General features: G+C 36.0%; 1 protein-coding gene across 1 annotated transcript; it reads left to right on the top strand.

Annotated features, from left to right (window-relative positions):
- LOC18602740 (26S proteasome non-ATPase regulatory subunit 1 homolog A) lies at positions 4,515 to 11,184 on the top strand. The gene is made up of 13 exons (XM_007034324.2): positions 4,515 to 4,944; positions 5,670 to 5,739; positions 6,253 to 6,358; positions 6,554 to 6,665; positions 6,741 to 6,909; positions 7,093 to 7,568; positions 7,671 to 7,806; positions 7,898 to 8,146; positions 8,392 to 8,612; positions 8,726 to 8,984; positions 9,184 to 9,416; positions 9,525 to 10,044; positions 10,322 to 11,184. Exons 1-13 carry the CDS (start codon positions 4,790 to 4,792, stop codon positions 10,643 to 10,645), a joined length of 3,030 nt encoding a protein of 1,009 aa, XP_007034386.2. The 5' UTR covers positions 4,515 to 4,789; the 3' UTR covers positions 10,646 to 11,184.

Genomic DNA, 14,557 nt, shown 5'->3' with positions numbered 1-14,557 from the left:
ATCTTATGGGACAGTAATTTTGTTGAGTTGGAAATTCTTGCACACTCGTCTCAACTAGTGCATGCAATGATAAGTGGTTCGGATACGAATTGGTTATTAACTACTGTATATGGTAGTCTAAAGTTTAAAGAAAGAAGCAGATTATGGCAATCTCTTTGCTTAGCTATTAATATACATAGCCTGCCTTGGTTGTTTTGTGGGGATTTAATCAAGTTATGCTGTTAGAAGAGAAAATGGGTAATAGAAGTATGATTCCTAATCTTTGTATTCAAATGGTGGACTGCTTAAGTTACTGTAATCTCTCAACCCTTGAAACATCGGGTCCAACCTTTACTTGGTGGAATAAAAGAGGCGGGGCAGCTTTTACTAAGGTGAGATTAGATCGAGCAATAGCTAACGTAGGATGGCATGACTTATTCTTTACAGCACAAGCATTAACTCTCCCTCGCACTCACTCAGACCATCATCCATTGTTGATTCGATGCCAAGGATCAACTTTTAATGAATCAAATAACAAAAGGTTTAGATTTGAGAACTCTTAGATGTTACATCCAAATTTTAAAGAGTTTTTAAGAAGGAAGTGGTCCACTGATGGACACAATATGATGGAAACCTTGAATAATCTGGCTGCTGGAGTTGACTAAATGGAAGTATGAAGTTTTTGGTGATATCTTTAAGAGGAAAAGGCGATTGTTATCCAAACTAAAAGGGATACAAAAACAATTTGAAAAGGGCCCAAATGATTTTCTACAAAATCTGGAGGTATCTTTGGTGGAAGATTATAATTTAGTACTATTCCAAGAGGAGCAGATGTGGCAACAGAAGATGAAAATGGATTGGATTAAATTTGGTGATGCTAATTCCAAGTTTTATCACGCTGTAATCAAAGGACGACAAAGGAAGAAGATAGTTTCAGTATTGCAAAGAGATGATGGGTCTTGGTGTTATGATAGAGCAGAACTTCAACGTATGGCAATAGATTTTTATATTAATCTATACACTGATGATGGAGTCACTCAAACTCTACCTAATTACCCAAATTGGAGACTCAATGAATAACAAATTCGTGAGTTATCTAAGCCAGTCAGTGATCAATAGGTTAAAGAAGCTCTTTTTAGTATGAGGCCAAATAAAAGTCCAGGTGTTGATGGTTTTGCAGTAGGTTTTTACCAAAAGAATTGCTCTTGGGTAGGAGGAGATATCCAACAATTTGTACAGAATGCTTTTGCCACGGGTTATTTTAATGCTGCTCTTAACCACACTTTGATAACCTTGATTCTTAAAGTGGAAAATCTAGAAAAACTCTCCCAGTTCAGGCTAATAAGTTTATGCCCAATACCTATGAAGATCATTAGCAAAGTGCTAGTGGATAGAATTAGACCTTTGCTGGATGGGATCATAGGAAGGACTCAAAGTAGTTTTATTCTAGGAAGACAGGCTACAGATAATATTATTGTTGTGCAAGAGGCTATCCATACGATGCGAATAATGAAAAGAAAAGAAGGAGGTTTGGCTATCAAGATAGATCTAGAAAAAGCATATGATACCATTAAATGGAAATTTCTAAAAGAGGTTTTGATCGAAATTGGCTTGCCCACTTCTTAGATCTCCCTAGTGATGTATATTGTGGAATCGCCTACTTTTTCCATCATCTGGAATGGCTATTAGACCAATGAATTCAATCCATCTAGAGGAATTAGACAAGGTGATCCCCTATCTCCATATCTCTTTATGTTATGTCTTGAAAAACTTTCGCATCTAATTGAACAAGAAGTGAGGTTGGGAAACTGGAAACCATTGAAGTTTACTAAGAGTGGTCCTCTATTATCACATGTCTACTTTACGGATGATATCATGCTTTTTATAGTAGCATCTAAATGTCAAATCCAAACTATGATGAGAGTAGTTGATAATTTTTGTGAAGCTTCTGGGCAAAAGATAAGCTTGCAAAAGTCTAAGATGCTAGTGTCTTCAAATGTTGGGATGTCAAAAGCCAGACTACTAAGTAGTATTGTTAAAATTCCTTTAACTAGGGATCTTGGTAAATATCTGGGCACACTAATGATACATGGAAGAATTACACGTGATACCTACTCTGAATTGCTAAGTAAGATTAAAAACAAATTAGAGAAATGGCAGAATAAACATCTTTCCATGGCAGGTCGTATTTCCCTTGTTCAATCTGTGACTAGTACTATGGTCTCGTACTTGATGCAGACCACTTATTTACCTGAGTATGTGATACAGGAGATAGATCGTTTGAACAGGAATTTTATTGGGGGACATGTAGGTGAAAGATGCAAATGTCATGCACTTCACTGGAACAAGATTTATTTATCAAAAGAACAAAGAGGTTTACAAGTTAGGGAGGCTTGAAAAATGAATTTAGCCTTACTTGCAAATCTAGGATGGCATATTTGGGCCAACAGAGATTGTTTCTGGGCAGAGTAAATCAACAAGAAGTATTTAAAAAGCATAGATTTCATGGTTGTTAGAATTAAAAGCTTAGACTCCCATGTATGGCGAAGCATTCTTAAGAGCATAGATGTTCTCTCTAAAGGTTTAGGAATCATCATCAACAATGGACATAACGCTAAATTTTGGCTAGATTCGTGGCTAGATTGTGGGCCTCTTTATCAGCTGGCAATAAGGGAAATTTCAGACCACGAGGTTGAACTTCCTGTAGCGAGTTATTGTAACGAGTATGGTGGTTGGGATTTCGACCAACTCTTACAAATCCTTCCTCATCATATAGTCTTGAGAATACTGGCAGTTCAAATTGATCCCTTTAAGTGTCAAGGAAGATGTGGGTTATTAGAGATTAACGAGTAGTGGAATATTTTCAGTGAAAACTGCATATGATGTTCAAATGGAGAAGGAAACACCTACTGAAAGCTTCTGGGGTCAACTATGGAGGCTACCAAGTCCAAGGAAAGTCCATGTGTTTTTATGGAAAGTCATTCATGATTCCTTGCCCACTGCTGACTGGTTAATTTCTAGAAACTTAGGATCCTCGGCTGCTTGTTTTAAATGCGGTGCTTGTATGGAAGACATTCTCCATGCTCTCAGGGATTGCAGATCAGCAAAACTATTTTGGTCAAGTTGTGAAACTCGTGTTATTGAGGACGATTTCTTCTGTAAGAACTTAAAAGGTTGGATTTTGGATAACATATATATTACGGTAAATTATGAAAGCCTCCTTTGGAATATTTTCTTCATCCATGCTTTGTGGTTCTTGTGGTATTGGAGAAACTTAAACAAATTTGATGAATATTTTAGGTGACCAAGTAACAGATGGCAGTAGGTATGGACAAGGGCTAAAGAGGAATGGGATATCATGCATATACAGGAACATAGATTAAAAAAAGAAAATTTTATCTCTTGGAAGCAGTCGAGAGACCCTTATGTAAAGATGAATGTGGATGGCAGTGCAAAAGGCCAATTGGGTTTGGCTGGTGGTGGTTGTATATTACGGGATGCAAATGGTAACTGGGTGGCAGGATTTATTTTCAAGTTTGGTATCGCCTTCTCACTCACTGCAGAACTGTAAGGCATTTATCATGGACTGAAACTTTGCTGGGACAGGGGTTATAGAGATGTTCAGGTTGAATCTGATTCTCTTTTGGCATTACAGAAAATTGAACATAGCAATTTAGTGTTAGATCCAAACGCTAGATTACTATGAGATATTAAGGAGTTTATTCATCGAGATTGGAATTGCACTCTCACTCACATCCATCGTAAAGCCAATCAGTGTACCAATTGGATGGTCACTCATTATGAAGACCTCTCTTTAGGGTTATATATCTTTGAATCTCCACCAGAAGAAATTCTCACTTATCTTTTAGCAGACAATTTGGGAGTTTGTTAGCCTAGAATGATGTAATTTTTCTATATTTTTTTTCAAATATATATATATATATATAAATTATTAAGTATGTTATGACGGATACGTCTAAGCAATAATTTTAAAACCATAGTCCAACCTCTAATAAAATCTAAAATGATATATTTTTACTGTTTGATTTTATTTTGTAAGTACTATAATTTATATCGAGTTGAGTAGGATTAATATTTAAACAAATACAAAAATTATAGTCATTTTTAAAACTTTGATTATTTCTAATTTAGACAATCTATTTATTAAAAGGTTTATGTATTTTTAATTTAAAATGTAAATTAAACAAAGAAAAATATCAATATTAAAAAATTTATTTTATTATTTACTATAACCTAAGATATTTAAGAAAAAAAGACCATTCAAATTTATATAGGCTTCAAAAAATGTAATCATTGCTTCGCAAAGCCTAAATTGCTAGCATTTTTTTTTATCTTTTAACATACTTTAAATTAATTAATTAAAGAAAACAAAGTAAAATTAGGAGGATAAATTTCCTAATCGTGTAATTAAAAATGTTTCAAGGCTAATTTAAAAGTTCCAAAAAAAAAAAAAAACAAAAATGATTTCTTTTCCGTCAAGATAAGTGTATATTCGATCTTCAATCAGGATCCACAACACACTATAAAAATAACTAAAAAAATTTCCCGTTTTCTCCAAAGTTAAATCCAACAATCAAAAACCCAACCGGAATATCTTCCCTCTTTGTTCTTTATTTCTCCGTCGTCGTTCCTCCTCCGGGTTCGTCTCCGGATCGTCGACGGTTCTCTTTTACCGACAGATATCAAAAGTAAAATCTCTGTTTTACCCCTCTCTTTTCTTCTTTTTGTTGACAAAATCTCTCAAGAATACAGTAGAGACGTAGGGTTTTTATTTTCGGGAAGAATAATAATGGCGGCAGCTGCGGCGACGATGGTGAGCTCGGCTGGAGGGTTACTGGCGATGCTTAATGAGAGCCATCCTCAATTGAAGTTCCATGCTCTCTCTAATCTCATCAGCTTCGTTGACCAATTTTGGCCTGAGATCTCCACCAGCGTCCCTATCATGTAATACTAATTTTTTTATGTTGATTTTTTGTTTTTTTTTCTTTTGTTTGGTTAGGGTTTAGGGTTTGGTTGTTTTGATCTGATTGGTTGGTGGGAAAATTGAAGAAAACATTGTCAAGAAAGCTCTTTTCGATGTTTTGGTTTGGGTTTGGTTACGGTAGAGAAGAGTGACATTTTAGTTTGAATTCAGGAACTTTAGTGGGTAAATTTGGAATCTTCGTAAGCTTGGGTTCTTTCTCTTGTTTGTGAAAGTTTTGGCCATGTTTTTTGTTTGCCTTTTAAATTAGGGTTTAGCTGACGAAATTTCAATTTAACAAAATTGTAGCAATTTTTCTGGATATGCGATAATTGATTGCTTAAGTCAGATATATGTTTTGCACTAATTTTACGAGATTCAGATTATGAAGAATTGAAAGCAATTATTTTGCAATGTGGGTTATGGCTTGTTCACTTAGAAAGTTTTAAGTCTTGAGTACATAAAAGCAATGGCGTTGGTGATTTTAGAAACTTTCCACTAAATTAAGTTCTAATTGAAAATTTGGTGTCTGTTTTGGTTTGGGAGGCATACATCCACTTTCAGGTAATTTTAAATATATATGACACAATTCGTTCCATTCTTAGAAAGTTTATATAATGTTATTTGGCTTGTTATGGAGTGATTCTAATTCAAATAGTGAACTGCATGAGTTCTGCATATGAATACTGATGCTATCTTTGTGTTTCAGAGAAAGTTTATATGAAGATGAAGAATTTGGCCAGCATCAGAGACAACTTGCTGCATTGCTCGTCTCAAAGGTACTCCTTTCCTGTCCCTCTTGCTCCATGAGTGTATGTATGTACATGTTAGTGAACAAATGCATGCGACATGCATGTTTGAGTCATTTTATGGAAATTGAACTAATGAGTTCTTTTCATAATAGCAAAAAAATCTGAACTCCATGATCTCCAACTTTGTATCTTTGCATTTGCTGGACAAGTATTCTTAACTAACACTACTGATTTAGCGAATTTTAGTGGCCCCAAAAGAATAGTCCAATTCTGAAAGACAAATGAAAAAAACTGGTCTAATATCATTTATTCAGACTTTTCATATATGTTTATGCATACACAATATAATATTATAATCTTCAATGGATGCATTTATCATGTGAAATGATGCCACAGTTTGATTTGTGGAACATTGTTTTGATTGCATTTACAATTTGTAAATGAAAAGTAATAAAAGTTGATGCCCTATTTCTAGTTGCTCTTTTATTGAATTATGACTATGTTGACTTTTACTTATATTGGCTATATTGTTGTTTTCAGGTCTTTTATTTCTTGGGTGAACTTAATGATTCATTGTCATATGCTCTTGGAGCTGGTCCCCTTTTTGATGTTTCTGAGGATTCTGATTATGTTCATACTCTCCTTGGTAAGAACTTTGGTTCATATGCTATATGTTCTGATGATTATGTTATTAACCTGTGGTTTGTGGTTGTGTTTGCTCCCTGTGAAAGTAGATGCTAGTGAGGGTTTAGGCAAGCCTAAAATTCATTTATGTTTGATTATGTTGTGTTTAAATTGTTTTAAATTTGATATCGTTGACTGGATATGCTCTTAATTTCAGCCAAGGCAATAGATGAGTATGCCAGTCTTCGGTCGAAGGCTGCAGAATCAAGCGATGAAGCAGCAAAGGTTGACCCTAGGTTGGAGGCAATTGTGGAGAGAATGCTGGACAAGTATGTAGAGTTTGCTTTCTTACCTGCTGAAAGTATTCTGGAGTTAGTCTAGGTATCTTACTTTCTTTCAATCAGGTGTATCATGGATGAAAAATACCAACAAGCTATGGGAATTGCAATTGAGTGCCGGAGACTGGATAAACTTGAGGAAGCAATAACGAGGAGTGATAATGTTCATGGAACTTTAGCATATTGCATCAATGTCTCTCATTCATATGTCTATCGCAGAGAATTTCGCCGAGAGGTAAGGGGGTTTTTTAATAGCTCATAAAGATCTGTAATTTGTATTTATCCCTAGCCTCTAGTTGTTTGTCATTTATTATTAGAACAATTTGAATCTGTTGCCAGTTGCCCTTTCTCTGGAATTTGGTGCAACCTAGCACATTCTGCAAGACCCATGATGTTGGTTATCCTTTTGTTCATGCAGGTGCTTCGGCTTCTTGTTAAAGTATACCAACAGTTGCCTTCTCCTGATTATTTGAGCATTTGTCAGTGTCTCATGTTCTTAGATGAACCTGAAGGTGTTGCAAATATATTGGAAAAGCTTCTTCGTTCAGAAAATAAGGAGGATGCTCTTTTGGCTTTTCAAGTTACCTTTGATCTTGTGGAAAATGAGCACCAGGCTTTTCTGTTAAATGTAAGAGATCGCCTTTCGGCTCCCAAATCTCTGCCTTCAGAATCAGTGCAGCCGGTACCCAACGATCCTACTCCTGCTCAAAATGAAAATCCTACAGCTCCAGAGGATATTCAGATGACAGATGGATCTGCTGCTGCTTCGACAAATGTGCACGAGGCCGATCCCAAAGAAGTTATGTATGCTGAGAGGCTGACAAAAATCAAAGGAATTTTGTCTGGAGAGACATCTATACAGTTGACTCTACAATTCTTATACAGTCATAACAAGTGAGATGTCAATTTCTTTTGTGCTATCTTATTGTGGAATTACATTCTGATTGTGTTTTTTTCTGATATATGCAAGTTATTAATTGGTTGTGATTTGTCTAGGTCGGATCTTTTAATTTTGAAGACAATAAAGCAGTCTGTTGAAATGAGGAATAGCATCTGTCATAGTGCTACAATTTATGCTAATGCTATAATGCATGCTGGAACAACTGTGGATACATTCCTGAGGGACAATCTGGTAAAACATGTGTCTTGCTGTATCTTTACTTTCACTCTTTTGGACAAATGTAGATCCTGTTTACACTTACTGTTACATTTGCTATCATCAGGACTGGCTGAGTAGAGCCACCAATTGGGCCAAATTCAGTGCAACAGCTGGTCTTGGTGTTATTCATAGAGGACATCTGCAACAGGGCAGGTCTCTGATGGCTCCTTACCTGCCCCAAGGTGGGGCTGGTGGTGGTGGGAGTCCATACTCTGAAGGTGGGGCACTATATGCTTTGGGTCTCATTCATGCCAACCATGGTGAGGGCATTAAGCAATTCCTTCGTGATAGCCTGCGCAGTACTAATGTTGAGGTATATGATTTTCTTGGCCTATGATAGCTCCTTTTCTTTTACCTAACCTATAGGCGTTTAAGTAAAGAGAAACGCTAAAGTGCTGACTGTCCGACTGCTCATTAGATTAAATGCCCATGAGGCCATGAATTTGTTATCTTTTACCTCTGTGCACCTTCTGCGAGCAGTTGGACTGTCCAATTTTCAGACACAATAGCATTACCCTTGACTAAATGTAACATAAGTATTGGGAACTTTGTATGCAGGTTATCCAACATGGTGCATGCTTAGGTCTTGGTTTGGCAGCTCTTGGAACTGCTGATGAAGAAATCTATGATGACATCAAAAGCGTGCTTTATACTGACAGTGCTGTTGCGGGTGAAGCTGCTGGCATCAGTATGGGTTTGCTTATGGTTGGAACTGCAAGTGAGAAGGCAAGTGAGATGCTTGCTTATGCACATGAGACACAACATGAGAAAATTATCAGGTAAATTTGGAATGTCTTTTTGACTGAGTTTTATCTTGTTAGCGGTCTTTAGCTAACTGAGTTTTATTCTGTTAGTAGTCTTTACTCCTTTGTGTTGTTCCCATATGTTGCAGGGGTTTAGCGTTAGGGATAGCTCTTACAGTTTATGGAAGGGAAGAAGAAGCAGATACATTAATTGAGCAGATGACTCGGGATCAAGACCCCATACTACGTTATGGTGGTATGTATGCATTAGCATTGGCCTATAGGGGGACTGCAAACAACAAGGCCATACGTCAGCTGCTGCACTTTGCCGTATCAGATGTGAGTGATGATGTTAGGAGAACTGCTGTTTTAGCACTGGGATTTGTCCTTTACTCAGAGCCAGAGCAGGTAGATGCTTTTTCTTTCTCATATCTTTCTCTCCGTGTGTGTCTGTGTGTCTGTGTGTTTTGGGGGGGGGGGGGATGTTTAGTTTATATGTTTTTTGCACCTTTTTTCCTTTTTTCTAAATTTAATGTACCTTTGGGTTCTGTGTAATTGGGCTATGAATTTCTGTGGATCTCACTGTTTTGTCTGGTCAACACTGCAGACTCCTCGAATTGTCTCCTTACTATCTGAATCTTACAATCCACATGTTCGATATGGTGCGGCACTTGCAGTGGGCATTTCATGTGCTGGCACAGGATTGAGTGAGGCCATATCATTACTAGAACCCTTAACATCAGATGTTGTTGATTTTGTTCGTCAAGGTGCCCTCATTGCGATGGCTATGGTCATGGTCCAGATCAATGGAGCCAGTGATTCTCGTGTTGGAACATTCAGGCATGCTATTATTTATATGTTGTGTCTTTTCTTCTTTTCCTTTGGGTGTTTAACAATTCTACATATATATTAATTTATTAAGCTAACTTTTTTTGTCCCTTAATCTAGGCGACAATTAGAGAAAATAATACTCGATAAGCATGAAGACACAATGAGCAAGATGGGAGCAATCTTGGCTTCTGGGATTCTTGATGCTGGTGGTAGGAATGTGACTATAAGATTGCTTTCCAAGACAAAACATGACAAAGTTACTGCAGTTGTTGGTCTTGCTGTTTTTAGCCAGTTTTGGTATTGGTATCCCCTCATCTATTTTGTGAGCTTGTCATTCTCACCCACAGCTTTTATCGGACTGAACTATGACCTAAAAGTTCCAAGATTTGAATTCTTATCACATGCAAAACCTTCACTTTTTGAGTATCCAAAACCAACTACTGTGCCCACCACTACATCAGCTGTTAAACTTCCAACTGCTGTCCTGTCAACTTCAGCAAAGGCTAAAGCTAGGGCTAAGAAAGAGGCAGAACAAAAGGCAAGTGCTGAGAAATCATCTGGGGCAGAGTCCTCATCTACTGGTCCAAGTACTGGAAAAGGGAAATCGTCTGGTGAGAAGGATGGGGAGGCTATGCAGGTAAGATTAATGAAGTTACCATTAATTTTGTGGCCATGTTCACATGATGGATTTGAGCAATACTTGAATCTTTCGCTTTTATTGTTGAAAAAATAGAAATTAAAGCACTAAATTTCTTTGTAACTCTAAAAGTAAAAGTAAGGACAAAAGATCTGTTCAAATGCCATATTTGTGTAATATTTTTGATGCATGTTTGTGTTGTTTGAGTTTAGGTCAGGTGATGATCATGCAAAAATGTTGTATTTACTCTCTCTCATTGATTCTTTTTTTTGGACAGGTTGATAACCTTCCAGAGAAGAAAGCGGAGCCTGAGCCATCATTCGAGGTTTTGACCAACCCAGCCAGAGTGGTTCCTGCTCAAGAGAAATTCATCAAGTTTTTAGAAGACAGCAGATATGTGCCGGTGAAGTTGGCACCATCCGGGTTTGTTCTTCTTAGAGACCTGCGCCCTGATGAACCTGAAGTGCTCTCTCTAACAGATGCACCTGCATCCACAGCATCTCCAGCTGGTGGATCAGCAGCTGGACAGCAGAGTTCTTCATCAGCTATGGCTGTTGATGATGAACCCCAGCCCCCTCAGCCTTTTGAATACACATCGTGATTTGGTTTTCCTTCATTTGGATGAGTGTGTGATTTTATGCTTTTCACATGGAGAAATACGGTGCTCTGGAGGGATGAGTTGAATTGGGGTGAGGCAGTTGCTACTGCACTATTGCAAGGTATTGGTGACCTCAATCTGATTTGCATGCATCTAAAGGTTTCTAAGGTGCTGAGCTGTTGTTGTGGTCTCTGCTTGCATATAGGCGACGTATGAACTTTTCCATAGTCAGTAATATAGTTTATGTTTGAAGTGAACGGCAAGGTGGGAGCTACAATATGCCTGCTTGAGTTTGTACTCAGCCTGAGATAATGTTTTGCTGGATTCTGGAACTGAACGGATCCAATGATAATTTCAGACACGGGCAGTGTTTTGCTCCATTATAGCTCTCCAACCTAAAGTGAAAAACTAGGAGAAAGGTGGCACAATTCCCCACCTCAGTTCAGGAACTTCCTAGCAATTTAGATACATTCTTATCTCCATGAGATATTATTTTAAGTGTTATCTTGATTTCCACTCTCCTTCATGAGGTTGCATCGTAATCCTGTGGTGACTGGAATGTTTCCTTTCAGTGTGTGTTTCTATTTTACAGGTAAAGGTTATTCATGTTCAACCATTATTCTTTCAGGTATTTCCGCAGGCAAGAAGGTTAACGGAATGTGACGATCTGGAATAAGTCAAAATTCACGTAATAATTCCTCATTATTTCTGTTTTGCACTTTCGTACATCAATAGAATACTGGTTTCTAGATATGTTAACCATTATCATCCAACAATCCCCTTTCGATAAAGTGGAAATACAAGTAAAAAGCAAAACCACTTGCTCCTAAGACGAAAGCTGGGTTAAAAGCGTCACTTGTTTCATGTGAATCCTCACCTTTATTTGAACTTTTAATTTTCCAACTTTGAATTAACGGTCTCTCAATCTTTCAGGTTATTATATTGGTATATAGACTGGGAAAAATAATTAATTTTCCCTGATCATTATGACCCGTGCCAGCTTACTTTTCCAACCTACCAATAATCAAAGGAAAAATTGTCGTTTAAAAGATATGAACCCTTGTAAATGTACGTAGGAACATGAATAATTGAAGCTGATCACTGATCAAATGTATTGAACAGAACAGTGCGAAAGGTTATCCTTGGGTATTTGTCATTGGACGAGTGTGGAAAACTAATATTTTTCCTTGTTCATGTTGCCATGGAACTTCTATATCAAAAGATAAGAGATTTTTGGTACTAAATTATGTATTAGGGAGATAATTGTTATTCACTGTTCCGACAAGTTTCAATTTAAAATATTATATGATGGAGGTATAAATTGATTGTGTTCTATATTTTATATTCAAAAACTATCAGTCTTTTAAGTTTAAATTCTCCCTTTGATTTTACTTCTAAAGAAAGGGTACATGCTCTAAATTGTTTTAAAATTAATTATAAATTAATTCATTATTATATAAGAGGAATTCAAGTATTTGATATAAATGTAATTTGTTTTTATATGAAAAAATCACACCTTATATATATGTGTTGCTATTCAATAAATTAATAAAGCTGCATATTTATCGATTTGCTGCAATACCAACAAAGTTTTAAATTCCAACTTAATAATTGGAAAAAATAGGCTTGGAGTAGGCGGGTTAATTCTACCTTTTGTCTTTTTCCTTCATTTTGGTTGTAATTAATATCTTACTCAATAATTAATTACCTCAAAGTCATGAAAAAATTTGCTTTTCTAAATTTTCAAAGTTGAAAGCTTGCGAATGATTTAATCGGCAGCCATGGGAGAGTTAATTAAGGTCATGAAAGAGGTGGTAAAGAGCTAGGGAAAGAGCGTTGGTGGCCTGTGAAACGCGTAAATAACAGGGAGGTGCAACTGTGAGGTGTACATTATTAATCCACAGGCTCCTTCTCCCTTCTCTCTCTCTTCCTGCCATCGATCCCAAAGTCAAAGCCAGCTCTTACAGGCAAACCCTGCTCCCCGACCCACTACATAACACACGACTCACCACCTCACCCTCCCCAAAGCTTTCATTCTCTTTGTTTGGTAGATGAGTTAGTTCCTTCGTTCTCTTCTTATTCACTTTCTATTTATAATTTCTTTTTTTTTGGATTTCTATTTTTAATTAATAAGGTTTTTTATGGAACCCAATAATTATTTCACGTACTCCCCACCTTCTCTTTATTTAGTCTCTGTTTAATCGTTACTTTTAATATTTATTGTTCACTTAAAATAAGTAAATTGTTATATTTATTGACATATAAGTTATAACTCTCACCTAATATTAGTAAGATTATTCATCATTTTGTTATCTATGAGAGTTTTGTGTTTACTTTTAATTTTTTTTGAATAGGAACGTTTATTTTATTAATCCACAAGTATTTCTTTATTCTTTCCCAAACTTGATACTTGTACATTTTTCTAAGTAACTATGTTGAATGTACCTAAATATTAAATTGTCTCACAAATTCTCACAAATATGTAAAGATAAAAAATTTATAAAATTTTTTAAATAAATATTTTTAAACATTATAAATATTTAATTTTTATAATTTATAATTTTTAAATTTATTTATTAACGAGACAATAACATTTGATTCAATAGTATTCTACAATATTTATATTTACAGCTCAACAAACATCATAATACAAGCCCATATTTTAAACCGAACTTGCTTTGCAACAAAACATTAGAATAACCTGACTTCATCTTTCCTTAATGTCAATATTGAAAATAGAGATGGAAAAATGTAAAGTACGTTCTAAACCAAACGGGTCCTAAACTAATTTGAAGCAATTTGTTTTTCTCTTATACATATAGATATAATATTTGATAATAATACTACAATGTACTTTATTTGATAAGAAAATGTAACTAAATTTTGAGATGATAGGGGGTAGAAAAAGGAGTTGGATAAATATCTATAATTCAACTATAATAAGTAGCTTCATGTAGAAAAAAAAATTAGGCAGAAGAAGGGCAAGTAGCCGAAAATCTATAGTTAGGACCAATCAATTAATATTTGGACCGCACTACACATGTTAATTTCTTAGAGATATGGCTATGTTCTTAGGCAACATGATGTTGAAGAATATCTTTTTTAGAGTCACTGGCCAACTAAACTTTTGTACCCTCTTTTGTTTAGCTTCAAGTTAACGTGTAGATATGGGCCAGGGAGCCCACCACCCAGGCCTGAAAGCCTCATTTGTTTCAGGCCAGACTTGGTCTCTGTATTCTATCGATAAACAGGATCTAAAACTTTGACTTATGTTGAATTGATTATTGATTATTGATTAATTAACAACATAAAGTTTCAATTTAGGTTTCTTTTTATTTCGTTATTTAAAAAAAATCAAATCAAATCAAACTAATGTCAGGCAAAACGTTTGTAAAAAAGAAAAAAAACTAAAATAAAAGAAAGTTGTAGCAAATATTTTATAAACTTGTAAGGATCTTGATGATAAAAACCATGAGTTGCAACATCTGAGGCAGTTGGCGTCTCAATATCAGGAGCAGTTGCGAACTTTAGAGGTAAATAACTATGGCTTGACTATGCATTTGAGACAGTCACACCAAAACCCAGGGCGTGCGTTTCCATCCAGACGTCTTCTAATAAAAGAATATCTCTCCTGGGTTTCCATCCAGACGTCTTCTAACAAAAGCATATCTCTCCATGCCAGGGAGTTTCCACTTAGACGTCTCCTAGTAGAAGTGTCTATCTTAGTTGTGTAATTTAAATTAATAATTGTTGATTTAGCTTAGTTGGGCTGATTTGGATTCTATTCTTTTATCTTTCTTGACTAACGGCATGTCTGCCCTTTATATATGTTGTAAAAACCCATTTATAGAAACCAATCGAATCTTATGTGCAACTGCCATTGAAACAGCGCCACGAATACCGACCAAACTATAA

This window comes from Theobroma cacao, chromosome 4 (assembly GCF_000208745.1).
Source record: "Theobroma cacao cultivar B97-61/B2 chromosome 4, Criollo_cocoa_genome_V2, whole genome shotgun sequence".
Taxonomy (NCBI): domain Eukaryota; kingdom Viridiplantae; phylum Streptophyta; class Magnoliopsida; order Malvales; family Malvaceae; genus Theobroma; species Theobroma cacao.
Note: the sequence above shows the minus strand (reverse complement) of the source record. Positions and strands in the feature narration are given on the sequence as shown.

Coding starts and splice junctions, on each gene's coding strand:
- LOC18602740 (XM_007034324.2), top strand. CDS start 4,790: ATGGCGGCAGCTGCGGCGACGATGGTGAGCTCGGCTGGAGGGTTACTG. Junction 8,147..8,391: donor TGCGCAGTACTAATGTTGAG/GTATATGATTTT, acceptor CTTTGTATGCAG/GTTATCCAACATGGTGCATG. Junction 8,985..9,183: donor TTTACTCAGAGCCAGAGCAG/GTAGATGCTTTT, acceptor TCAACACTGCAG/ACTCCTCGAATTGTCTCCTT.